At 41.8% G+C, this 13388-nt stretch overlaps 2 protein-coding genes across 4 annotated transcripts in view; both read right to left on the bottom strand.

Moving 5' to 3' along the window:
* Nucleotides 1-13388, bottom strand: part of LOC148368184 (uncharacterized) — a 316699-nt gene that overhangs the window by 221619 nt on the left and 81692 nt on the right. The window lies entirely within an intron of this gene.
* LOC148368188 (uncharacterized) lies at nucleotides 1620-13387 on the bottom strand. Of its 3 annotated transcripts, XM_088330148.1 has the most exons (4): nucleotides 13068-13387; nucleotides 10011-10103; nucleotides 4807-5091; nucleotides 1620-2084 (listed from the first exon to the last, which is right to left on the bottom strand). In XM_088330148.1, the coding sequence occupies exons 1-4, from the start codon at nucleotides 13177-13179 to the stop codon at nucleotides 2002-2004; spliced, it is 573 nt and encodes a 190-aa protein (XP_088186274.1). In that variant the 5' UTR covers nucleotides 13180-13387; the 3' UTR covers nucleotides 1620-2001. The 3 variants fall into 3 exon arrangements, with proteins under 3 accessions (XP_088186274.1, XP_088186271.1, XP_088186273.1); XM_088330145.1 differs by having other exon boundaries at nucleotides 1620-5091; XM_088330147.1 differs by lacking the exon at nucleotides 10011-10103 and having other exon boundaries at nucleotides 1620-5091.

Raw genomic sequence — 13388 nt, 5'->3', positions numbered from 1 at the left:
GTTAGCTAACGCGAACGTACGATTAGCCCGGGTTAGCTTCATGTTTACGTTCGTGGTAAACATTCAGGGTGTTGGAACGGATGAAAACGATTTTACACGACTTTTAATGGGAAAAAACGATTTCAGTGATCGCACAAATCGGTTTTCGAACAGGGTTCTGGAACGGATTATGGTCCAGAACCCAGGTTCCACTGCATACGGCCAAAATAGCAACACATTTCCAATATATATATATATATATATATATATATATAAATTATTAGGAATCACATCTTAAAAATGTAGCATTTACCAAATTGTTCGATTTAGTTATCTGACTCCATTAACCAAACATAACCTTCATTCACCTAACGATGCGTGCTCATTTCTTTTTGTGAAAAGACAGATAAAAGACCAACATTTGCACACGGGGGCAGATTTAATTTCTTAAATAATTTAACTAAGTGAACTCCATCGAATTAGTGTCGCTCGAGTCTTCGTCGAGCCTCCTTTCTCCCTCGATCATCTGAAGTTCTTCCGGCCCGCGCCTTTTTCCGCCAGCCGGCGCGTCAGGAAAACCCCCCACGTGGGCTCCACCACCTCGCCTCGATGTTTTGTCCTTGTGTGTCTGTTATCAACAGAACTAAACAAAACATTCGCATTCGGAACGGCGTGACCTGAAGCTCACTCGGCAAAAATCTTTATTGCGCTCGATAAATGTAACTTGTATTTAATCGTCTAAACTATAAAATCCTTCAATGTATAAGTACATAACATTTTGTGCCCATTGCAAGTTCTACTAACATTAAATCAACAATCATCAAATTGGAACACACAGATATAGAAGGTTTTTTTTCTCGCCTGAATTTGTTTTTGCAATCAAATGCCCGCAAATGAGTGTAGCGTGGGTGTCCTAACAGGTGAGACAATAGTTTGAAGCCTTACCTGGTACCATGAAAATTAGAGAACGCGTCCACAATCCCACTATCCTTTCACAACACCTCTCCACTCCTTCCTATCACCAACAAGAGCTCGAGCTTCCACTAGATTTAGACCTCTTTCCTCCGCCCATCCACATCAATGGCGGCCTTCCTCTCGGTCTCCTTCCATTGACTTCTGCTCTGTAGATCCTCTCCATGTGTCCAAAGCAACCGAGTACTCTCTTATCCACACGCTTGCTCAGTTCATAACATTTCATATTTCGCTTTCATGTTTTCTTACCATGTGGTCATGGTGATTTCCAGTTCCAGTCTCAACTTCATCTTGGTCCAGGAAAATCCAAGTCCCTTTTCTGTTTTATCTTGACTTAACACAGAGTTAAGTTTCGATTCTGGCAAAATTCATCACTCATAACGTGATTTCTGACTCTTTCATGGCCATAATAACAACCCATTGCCATATGGCTTTCAATGATATTTATTTGGATCATAATCTTACCAATTCTGTCAGCAGGCGGTGCTCTTGGTTTCCGACACAAATTCGTTTGAAATAGCCTGCGTCTAGCGTTTGTCATGAAGGGTCCAACTTTAAACACAATGTATTTTCAACTTTAATCGATCGATTTTGGAGTTTGTTGATATGGATAATGATTGATCGGTCCAGAAGAAACAATAACATCGACCCAAAAATAATGCACACAGTTTGATTTTATGAAACTACGTTTTATTCACAGGACAAAGAAAATGGAATCAAACGAAAGAATAAAGCACATTGTTGACACAAGCACTCAGTGATGGAAGGTGGAAGAAATGATGCAACAGGTCAACAGTAATGATCAATGCACCCGGTTTTAAGATAATAAACCCATTTCAATGATATGGAATTGTTTTCATAGCGTGCCAACATGGGATATTTGCCCAAACCACCAAAGACAGGTTGATGCAATAACCATTTTTGTGTACTTTTGAGAACAAAAAAGACCCTCAGGGGAGGAGTGTGTGAGAAGCAGCACATGGCCAAGCAGGAAGATGAAGAAATAAAGCTTCCTATCTCTTTTGGCGGCAGACTTCACGGGGATTGTTCTCATCCGGACGACAGGGACGGAGAGAACCACAAGCTCTCCAAGCTTTGGGGCTCTGGTGAGAACAGGCCCCAACCCTGGGGACCTAGATGGGCCATTTTAGTGTTATAAGAATGATACTTGTTGATAACAGGCAAAATTGTATGCGGGCACACGAGGAAATAGATCATCTATCAAGAAACATGACGCATATGCAAATCATGAATCTTTTCAATCCATATGAAGACTTTGGGGTCACAAATCTTTATGATACAACTGGAGAGTCTGCTCACTTCCTGTGAAAGAATGTGGCTTTTTTGACGTGGTAGCAGTCAGTGGTTTAAAAAAGGTGAGGGCAAATGGTTTTGTGGCCATTATGTTCCTATAGACAACCTGTATGATACTTAACCAATTGAATGTTTAGTGAATTTTTGACCACAAACTGAGCAGGCAAAAGTCTTCTCGCCAGTGTGGGTTCTTGTGTGTCATTTCTAGTGTCCAATAATAGTCTGAAAAAATGTCTGTGTAATATAGTATAATAACCGGGGAAGCCCTTTGAGACTCTTGTCATTAAGGGCTATACAAATAAAAATGAGTTGACTTGACAATATGGATATTTTATTTTTCACCACAATGTCAACAGGTCAAAGGCTTGTGGGTTAATGTGTGTCTTTTTAAGTTCTGACTTGAAGTGAATCTTTGACCGCAAACTGAGCAAGAAAAAGGCTTCTCGCCAGCGTGGGTTAATGTGTGTGTTTTTAAGTTTCCACTTGTAGTGAATCCTTTTCCACAAACTGAGCAGGCAAAAGGCTTCTCGCCAGTGTGGGTTCTGGTGTGTTTTTTTAAGCTCCCATTTTCGATGAATCGTTTACCACAAACTGAGCAGGCAAAAGGCTTCTCGCCAGTGTGGGTTCTGGTGTGTTTTTTTAAGCTCCCATTTTCGATGAATCGTTTACCACAAACTGAGCAGGCAAAAGGCTTCTCACCAGTGTGGGTTCTAGTGTGTAATTTTAAGTGCCCATTCAGGGTGAATCTTTGACCGCAAATTGAGCAGGAAAAAGGCTTCTCGCCAGTGTGGGTTCTGGTGTGTTTTTTTAAGCTCCCATTTTCGATGAATCGTTTACTACAAACTGAGCAGGAAAAAGGCTTCTCGCCAGTGTGGATTCTGGTGTGTATTTTTAAGCTCGTATTTTTGGTGAATCTTTTACCGCAAACTGAGCAAGAAAAAGTTTTTTCGCCAGTGTGGGTTAATGTGTGTCTTTTTAAGGTCCCACTTTCGGTGAATCTTTGACCACAAACGGAGCAGGAAAAAGGCTTCTCCCCAGTGTGGGTTAATGTGTGTGTTTTTAAGTTTCCACTTGTAGTGAATCCTTTTCCACAAACTGAGCAAGAAAAAGGCTTCACGCCAGTGTGGGTTCTGGTGTGTATTTTTAATACCCCACGCTGGGTGAATGTTTGCCCACAAACGGAGCAGGCAAAAGGCTTCTCGCCAGTGTGGGTTCTGGTGTGTTTTTTTAAGCTCCCATTTTCGATGAATCGTTTACCGCAAACTGAGCAGGAAAAAGGCTTCTCGCCAGTGTGGGTTAGTTGGTGTATTTTTAAGTGTCCACGCTGGGCGAATTTTTGACCACAAACTGAGCAGGCAAAAGGCTTCTCGCCAGTGTGGGTTCTGGTGTGTCTTTTTAAGTTCCCACTTTCGGTGAATCTTTGACCACAAACGGAGCAGGAAAAAGGCTTCTCCCCAGTGTGGGTTCTAGTGTGTATTTTTAAGTCCCCACGCTGGTTGAATCCTTTTCCACAAACTGAACAAGAAAAAGGCTTCTTGCCAGTGTGGGTTCTGGTGTGTTTTTTTAAGCTCCCATTTTCGATGAATCGTTTACTACAAACTGAGCAGGAAAAAGGCTTCTCGCCAGTGTGGATTCTGGTGTGTATTTTTAAGCTCGTATTTTTGGTGAATCTTTTACCGCAAACTGAGCAAGAAAAAGTTTTTTCGCCAGTGTGGGTTAATGTGTGTCTTTTTAAGGTCCCACTTTCGGTGAATCTTTGACCACAAACGGAGCAGGAAAAAGGCTTCTCCCCAGTGTGGGTTAATGTGTGTGTTTTTAAGTTTCCACTTGTAGTGAATCCTTTTCCACAAACTGAGCAAGAAAAAGGCTTCACGCCAGTGTGGGTTCTGGTGTGTATTTTTAATACCCCACGCTGGGTGAATTTTTGCCCACAAACGGAGCAGGCAAAAGGCTTCTCGCCAGTGTGGGTTCTGGTGTGTTTTTTTAAGCTCCCATTTTCGATGAATCGTTTACCACAAACTGAGCAGGAAAAAGGCTTCTCGCCAGTGTGGGTTAGTTGGTGTATTTTTAAGTGTCCACGCTGGGCGAATTTTTGACCACAAACTGAGCAGGCAAAAGGCTTCTCGCCAGTGTGGGTTCTGGTGTGTATTTTTAAGCTCGTATTTTTGGTGAATCTTTTACCGCAAACTGAGCAAGAAAAAGGTTTTTCGCCAGTGTGGGTTAATGTGTGTCTTTTTAAGGTCCCACTTTCGGTGAATCTTTGACCACAAACGGAGCAGGAAAAAGGCTTCTCCCCAGTGTGGGTTCTAGTGTGTATTTTTAAGTCCCCACGCTGGTTGAATCCTTTTCCACAAACTGAACAAGAAAAAGGCTTCTTGCCAGTGTGGGTTCTGGTGTGTATTTTTAATTTCCCATGCTCATTGAATCTTTGACCACAAATTGAGCAGGCAAAAGGCTTCTCGCCAGCATGGAATTTCATATGCAACTTCAAATAAGCCTTGCTTCGAAACGTTTTCCCACACTGAGAACATGTGTTACCACCTTCGGCGTTTGCGGAGCGGGACGTGTCGTCATCTTCCGTTTCCACGTGTTGACGGGAGCTGATGCTTAGAAGCTCCTGGCGACCGTCGTCCTCAGGTTGACCTTGATCTTCGGCGGTTGAACGGACCCCGGTCACTCGCAAGACTGGACCATCGTCCTCCTCATCAACAGGCTCCCCATCTTCTGTCTCTTGCTTCACGTGATAAGGCTTCCGATCCTCCTCAATTTTAACGTCAGGCAACTCTGGTTCCTGCCGCGCAGTAGGAAGATATTCTTGGCCGACGTCTGCAAGACACAAGTCACATTTATTTGTATTGCCCTCAACTCGTTCAGAAGCATTGTCCCCGAGTGCCAAAACGTAAGAAAAATTCTAAAGGCTAAGGCGCGGCTGATCAGTAAGTATTAGGCCTCTGGGAATGAAATGACCACTAGGTGGTAGGCTTTGTTCAGATCGTCTTGTCAATTGTTCCAAAGTTTGACTCCGCACGCAGACACACACACACTTTTCCTGGTGGTTCTCACCTTTGGGATGATGGATTTACGACATCCCCTTAAGTTATAACTTCCCACTTTTCGAGTGAATCATTTTTGGATGTATTCTTGCACTATGTTTTTGTTGACCTTAAAAAGCAGTTGTGAAGTGAAAAATTGGACTAATTCATCCAATTTGAATCATTTGGACTGCAAGAATAAAATGTGAGTATGATCCCGATATCTTACCCTGCGTATGGTTCTAATGGCACGTTTTTGGAGGATAACTTTTGTGAACTTTTGCAATGATTGCCCCAAACTTCTGCGCAATATGTTAAGTATGACAGAACAATATCATAAATACAATGCATGATAGTTTAAAACGAATTTGGCTTTATCAATAACTGAGATGCTTTTAGATACTTTAGTTTGTATGTGTCTGTTGTGTGTTTTCCAACTTCATTTCTTGTCATTTATGACCCCTAAAAACTTAATTTCTGATACAATGTCTATTGCAACACCATCCATTTCGACTTCTAAATCTTGATTTGCCTTACGATTACCAAAGAAAATAAGTTTGGTTTTATTTCAATTTAAAGATCATTTATTTGTATCCATCCATACTTTTTGGTGAATGACTTTATGATCATTCAAGTTATCAAATCAATATAATTATCATTGGCATAGAAAATGTTAGTGTCGTCGGCAAATATCATTCATCTTTATACTTTTGAAACATGAAAAATATCGATAACATATAAATTAAATAAATTTGGACCCAGGATAGAACCCTGTGGTACTCCACAACAGATGTCCAAGTATTCAGAGGACAACCGTCCCATTTTAAATATTGCTTCCTCCCCGTCGAATCACTTTGAATCCATTGCAAAGCCACGCCCCTGATGCCATATGTTTCCAGTTTTTTTTAAGAGGATATTATGATTATTGGTATTAAATGCTCTTTAAGTCAACAAATACCCCGATTGCGCATCTTCATTCATGTTTTCGTTTCCTGTTGACAAACCTCACTATGGTAACTTTAGGGAGGTTCTCACCTCTTGACAATGGATGGCATGCTTCGATGGATATCCCTTTATGACTCCTAAGAGCAATGAGCTGTTGCTCAGCAGATTCTTGATCGCCATTCGTTGCAATACTTTTATTCGCCACAACCTCGGCATAGGTCCGAGGTTTGATGTCCAGACCGGTGATGATAAGAACTCGGTGCTTTCTCCTTCCGAACCCATAGAAGCCAAAATCGCAGCGCACATTAGCGGCTACGTTAGCTTCACATGACTTGCGCCGTCTCGAAACAAAGTTTGCAAAAAGCTTCTTCAGTCTTTTGGGAGGTGCCCCTAGGGCTGCACCATTTTGGGAAAAAAATTACAGCGGAACCTCGGTTTTCGAACGCCTCTCGGTTCGAACGAATCGGAGTCCGACCAGAAATGGAAAAATTCTCGCTTCGATGTTCGGTCCAAAAAATCGGAGGGCGTACGCTAGGGTGCCATGCTGAGCGGCGTACGGGTGTAGATGGCTCTTTCCCTGACCGACTGTTATCGCGTGCGGACGGGCTTCCTGTTGCTTTCGCTTTTAATATGGGTGTAGGAAGTCTTTTAGCTCCTAATTATGCCTCCCAAGAAAGTCAGTGCAAGCGGCAGAGTTGCTACAGGTGAAAAAGGAAAAGTAGTGCGTAAAACGATTGCATTTAAGAAAGAAATAATAGCAAAACATGAAGGAGGTGTGCGAATGTCTGATCTTGCCTGGGCCTTCTGCTGACCACCACAAAGGTAAGAAATCCTATCCCTGATTCTTTTGTTTATCCTTTTTTTTAATTTTGACACGTTCATGTTAGCGTCATCTTTCGTACGGAAGATTACGATTAGCCTGGGTTAGCTTCATGTTTCCGTTAAAAATTCCAGGTAACCATTCGGGGTGTTGGAACGGATTAAAACGTTTTACCTTATTTTGAATGGAAAAAAAGATCACGGTGATCGAACAGGGTTCTGGAACGGATGATGGTCGAGAACCGAGGTTCCACTGTAGTTGCTATTTCTCAGACCGGAATTGCAATTTGGGGGCGATTTTCGATTTGAAAAGAAAAGTGCATTTTCGGGGAAAACAAAGATTGTGACGTGTAAATATGACTCGAGTTGACGTACTTAGAGATAGAGAGTTACAAAATAGAAACTATAGATGTAAACATCAAAACAGACCTGCAGTTGGATAGTCTTTCTTGTCTTGATACAAAAAGACAACAAAATCGGAGGGTTATTGCTTTCAGCGTAAATAAATGATGAAGAGACCGGAGAGCTGCACGCCGCAGTCGGGTCCCCGCGACTTCTGCGACGTCTTTGTGATGAATGAAATGAGAAAATCGACGTCAATTTCTAGACAATTCGGTCGAGGGGAGAGAAAATAGACGGTGATCGCCGATCATAAAAAGATTTGTGAATGTAAAAATTTTCACCCTTAGGCAAATGTGTCGTCTTCGAAACGGCCCTAGCGCACGTGACCGATTTAAAGAACGAGCGAGACAGAAGCCCGGACCTTTTTCCAAAGGAAAGTAGAGTGGACATCGACGGCCAAATACGAGATGTCGAATGTTGTGAGAAGTATCGTATTTTCCGCACTATAAGGCGCACCTAAAAGCCTTTATTTTTTTCAAAAGCTGACCATGCGCCTTATAATACAGTGCGCCTTGTATATGGATCTATATTAAGTCGCAAAGTCTCGCAACTAACTTGCAGCCGCCGACTCGATTTTCCCCCGAACGTGGAGTAGTCCGCGGTGTATGCTGGGATTTATTTACCGGCGTTTCATTGGCTAACCAATGTGTCAATCATCATTTGAATCGATCGCTATTGGCTAAAGTTATTTGAAGGTCAAGAGGCGGATCCTTTTTATAATTTACAGGCTGCCATTGGCTTAAACGGCGAAACAAAGCCTGCAATTGGCCGAAAAAGATGAATGCGTATAGCACGTGGTTTGACGGCATACAGAAAGCATTTTTTCACTATTCTGTATTTGTAAATATTTTATTCTGCTGGATTTACTAAACTCACAGATATAAGAGGACCACGGCTGCTAGAGGTAAGATCGGGCCAAAAAAAAGCACCCGAGCCCGACGCAGGCCCGAGGGGTATTAAACCCGACCCAGACCGAGCCCGACTAATTAACTGGATTTGCTGGCCCGGCCCGAGGGGAGCCCGAAATTACATATTTTATTTATAAGGAGGGGTGATTTATGATAACAAATTAAACTCTGCCTTTTGTTACAACATCTAGGCCTAAGTTAAATAAAACTGTATAAACATTTACATCTTTTATATTTCTGTGTCTGCACTGCAGATGTTACATTAAGCGACAATCTGTCATTGACGTTTTTTTTTTTTTGAGGTAGCGAAAACATTTAAGGGCGTCCGTCATTTTGACGACTTGATCATTGGGCCATAATCCACAGCAGCAGTACGTCCTTAAGATTCTAACGCAAGTCTCTGTATCATTTTCGACTATCAATTTGAAGGTGCTCCACACTTCACTCTTACCAGAGTGTGTTTTCCTTGTCAGTTCTCCTCTCTTTAGTTTATCCTTCACTTCTTGTTGGTCTAACTCCATATCGGGGGTACCAGGCCAAAATCATGCGAATTTGCGGAGGGGAAGATTATTAAGAGGACAGCATTCACGTCACGTGCACAGAGCATGCTCTGGCTCCGTTAAATAGCAATTACAGCTCCTTCTCCGTTTTATCCAAATTATTTATTTTATAACAAGTATTCCTTGGTCTAGTATCCATACATAGTTTAAGTATATATTTTTAATGAACATATATTTATAATTATTAATTAATTAAAAAAAAAAAAAAAAAAAAAGCAGGACCGGACCCGACCCGACCCGACCGTATGACTGACATTTCAGGCCCGACCCGGCCCGAAATTGCCTCGGGTTCGGGCTTGGGCTCGGGCCATAAATCTTAGGTCTAACGGCTGCACATTATTATGAACACAACGACTTCGGTGAGCTACTCCGGCTATATATCTTGCTTCAGACTGAACTCGATGTTTCTGTGATAAGCGGTGCGGATAATGGATGGAATGGAGTGTCTATTTTTAAATTCAACTCAATTCCAAGTGTTTATTGTCATATGCACAGTAAAGTTGCGAGCGAAAAAGAAAATAGAAACTAAGGAATGGTTGGCATTTCTTGATTCCCAAGACTTTAACCTTCTGAATGATGGAACTGCATTTGAGTGACTTCGTACGGACACCGCATCCGCACGTGTTCTCGACACGTATTTGCGTCTTTGCAAGCTTTGGGAATGTTAAGGGGGTAATCAGTTGGACTGAACCATCTGACTGCTTTGTCCACGTTCCCATTGTAGCGCCTTATCATCCGGTGCGTCTTATGTATGTCAAAAATAGGACCAAAAACTATTTTTTCGGGGTGCGCCCTATAACCCGGGGCGCCTTATTGTGCAGAAAATACGGTATATATTAACTATGGTTAAGGAAAGTTGAACCTGAAATGAACTCGAAGGAAACAGTCTTGGAGCTGACAATAGCCTATTGCGTGGCGGAAGTCTTAACCCAGGGGCTGGCAACCATCGCAAGTTGTTTAGAGCAATGCCATAAGGAGCCTTCCCTTTTTGCCATATCTCCTCGCTGCGTATTTTTCGGGGCCACGCCCAACGACGTTCCCTCCGAAATAAGGACGTAGCGGAAAGTAAAACGACCAACCTGTTCTGTTCAACACAACTCGGAGTATCTTGTAAACAGTTCCTGGACACTCTGGTTCTTGCCACGCAGTAGGAAGATGGTCTTCACCGATGTCTGCAACACACAAGTCAAATCACATTTTTTTGTGACGCCTTTACTCACAGAAACTCACAAAATGCGCAGAACACCATATCAACATCAACCTGATCTGAAAGCTACAAGAGGGCAAGGAAAGACTCAAAAAAGGTCAGGATGCGGAAAATGAAGAAACCTTGGGAAGGGACCGCACATACAGGAAGTCATGGAAACAGGGTTCATACATGGTTTTCATGGCCAAATTTGGGCACTTTTCAAGCACTCCCATAGCCATTTTTAAAAAATTTACTCCAATACCTCCAAAGGGAAAAAAAATCTAGCGGCAATCAGAGGAAAGTTTTTTTGTTGTCGTCTGATGATTAAAATGAAGTCGCTATCTTGCTCCTAGCACATGGCTGTGCTATGTTGGGATGTTCCCATCCACGACCTACGATCTTTGTGAAAGGGCTGCTATAAAATGACATCGATTCTGCCATTGTGCTTCGACAATGCCTGTAGGCGTTGCATAATAATAATAATAATAATAATAAATTTCAATACGATAGAAAAAAAAGAAGAAGGTAATTGTGCATAAAAACTGCTGATCTTTTGCTTTTTGTTTCACTTATTTGACTCTGAATGTTTTGTGTGCTTTTCATATGTGACTAAATCGGTCAAGAAGGAATTGCAAATTGAGTTAATATTTGGAATTGATATGTTCATGTTTTGCATTTTCAGGGATTTTGTCTTCAGCGTGTAAAAAGCTTCAATTGTTTTGTATTGTGAAATTTGTTTTTGTAGATCTGTGACTATTTTGATTGAATGTGTCCTTTGGGGATCCCGTGCAAACATATATGACTAACTGTTGAATAATTTGGTGAATAATGTTATATTATTATTGATAATAGATCATTAAAAAAAAAACTTGGAGGAGCTGTTAGTGAACCCAAAGAGCCGGGCCCTTCTCAGTAAAAGCGAATTAGAAGAGCCAGTTTACTAAATAGAGTTGTCCTCTTGAGACGCTTCTTGATGGATTTAAACTGTAAATATTGTATTCTACTGTTGCATTATCTTCTTTGTACACAATGTGCCTTTCTTGTTTGTGTTTGAAGAAGGAGGAAACAGGATGAAACCTTATCTCCGGCGAGATAAGGGACCTCTCTGACCGCAGGCTCACCTAGTTTTTGTTTGCTATAGATAACATGTTATCGTATAAACAGGTCTCAACTGTTTGTTTTGTTACTCCCCTTCCCTTAGAAGAGGAGACCTTATGTAAATTAGGGCCTTCCGAACACAATAAAAGGACAAGGAGCATAAGAATTTTTCAGAGTATCCAGCAGACTGCCTTAGGGTAGACTATGGATATTTCTCCTTGCAAGTAAATCAAATATCACGTTCTCTCTGTCTTTTTTGTGTATAGGTTTTGTACATCTGTTGGGTTAAACCTGACACTTCTTCATTTATTGCATGAACTATAGAGTCAGACTGCCAAGACAACAATTGCAACAATTTCAAGCACTTCACCCAAATCTGACCCCAAAAACAGTACATTAAATTTCAAGCATTTTCAAGGCTTTCAAGCACTCGAATGAACCCTGCATACGGTTACATAAAAATGACCGCTATAGTATTTACTAATACGCCCAAAGATTCAAGTCAAGTCCCATTTCTTTCTGACGCCCTGAATCACAAAAATGTCTCAAAGGACTGCACAGGATTACAATGACACGTCCCCTGATCTGAAACCGACATCCGGGCAAGGAAAAACTCAAAACCTCAACACGAGGAAATGAAATGTTGTTTATTCGTTTATTTCTTTTTCCTTTCTTATATTTTTCCCCCTTTGTTTCTTTTAGTCCTGGTTGTTTTCATTTTCCTAGCACGATGTTACAAAAGAATTGGTAAAGTAGGGACAAAGCAAGAAAACCAACCCGGAGAAGTTTGGATGCTACTTCGTACCAGATGCTGCTAAACTTCATTTTATTTCCTGCACTTTTAGTATTTGCTGGAGGTGAAAAAGGAGTCGTTTACTGAAAAAGGCTGAAAGAGTTGTACAGCGGAACCTCGGTTCTCGACCATAATCTGTTCCAGAACCCTGTTTGTTCAATTGCCAAAATCATTTTTCCCATTAAAATAATGTAAATCGTTTAAATCTGTTCCAACACCCTAAATATTTACCATGAATGTTTTACGTAAGCTAACCCAGGCAGGCTAATCGTACGTTCGCGTTATCGTAATTTCCGTAAGAAAGATGAAGCTAACATGAACGTGTCAAAATAAAAAAAAAGGATAAAGAAAAGAATTATGAATAGGATTTCTTACCTTAGCGGTGGTCAGCAGAAGGCGCAGGTGGACGGTGGGGAGAGGAAAATCATCAAAAGTTTTTCAACCTCTTCCAAAACTTGCGGCCGTTTGCTTGCAAATAGCGCTCACTCCCTGAGCCGCATCACTCGATTTCACAGCCTCCTTAATCTTGACTATCATACTGATAGTAGATTTAGCCACGCTGTATTCAATAGCAAGATCGGAAACTCGCACGCCTCTTTCATATTTAGCTATTATGTCTTTCTTCGAGGCAATAGTTGTACGGACGACTTTTCTTTTTTCACCTGTCCCGCTTGCACCGACCTTCTTCGGAGGCATGATTAGGGGGCTCAAACACTCCGTTCACCGATATTAAAAGCCAAAAGAAGCAAGTGCGCACGTGATAACAGTTGGTCACGAGGGGTGGGGGCCATCTACACCCGTACGCCGCTCAGCATCGCACTCTAGCGTACGCACTCAGGTATTACAGGCGTTCGAACTCCGAATTTTTGACCGAACAGCGAAGCAAGAAATTCTCTACATTTTGGGTCGGACTCCGATTTGTTCCAACTGAAAGTCGTTCGAAAACCCAGGTTCCATTGTATTTGAATTTCAAACCACTATTCGTTCTTTCTTTTAAATCACTCATTTTAAAGTTTGGGAAGCATTGTCACTGTAGCAGAAGCGAAAATGACGAACCTGCCCCGAGCTGCTTGGAAAAAGTGTCCGGTCCCTGACGTTCTCGCTCGGTCTCCTCTTTGGCTCCACGAAGTTTCTCTTGAAAAGGTTCTTCTTCCCAACTGGAGCACATTTTATCCACCTTTCAACGTAAAAACGCTCCAACTCGGCAGTAAAAAGGACCACAAAGCGATACAAGTGTCGAGTTGACGTCGTTTGAAGTCGACTAGAAGAATTTCTCGACATTTTCTTTTTCAGCAGCCATGACACCTTCTCCCTACAAACCCCGCCGCAATGGATTGTGGGTACACGTGGCACGGATCACACGCTGCGTTCAAGAGA

The sequence above is a fragment of the Urocampus carinirostris genome, chromosome 3 (genome assembly GCF_059441175.1).
Source record: "Urocampus carinirostris isolate Australia breed hairy pipefish chromosome 3, RoL_Ucar_1.0, whole genome shotgun sequence".
NCBI lineage: Eukaryota > Metazoa > Chordata > Actinopteri > Syngnathiformes > Syngnathidae > Urocampus > Urocampus carinirostris.
The sequence above is the reverse complement of the archived record's forward strand: the minus strand, read 5'-3'. Positions and strand labels throughout refer to the sequence as shown.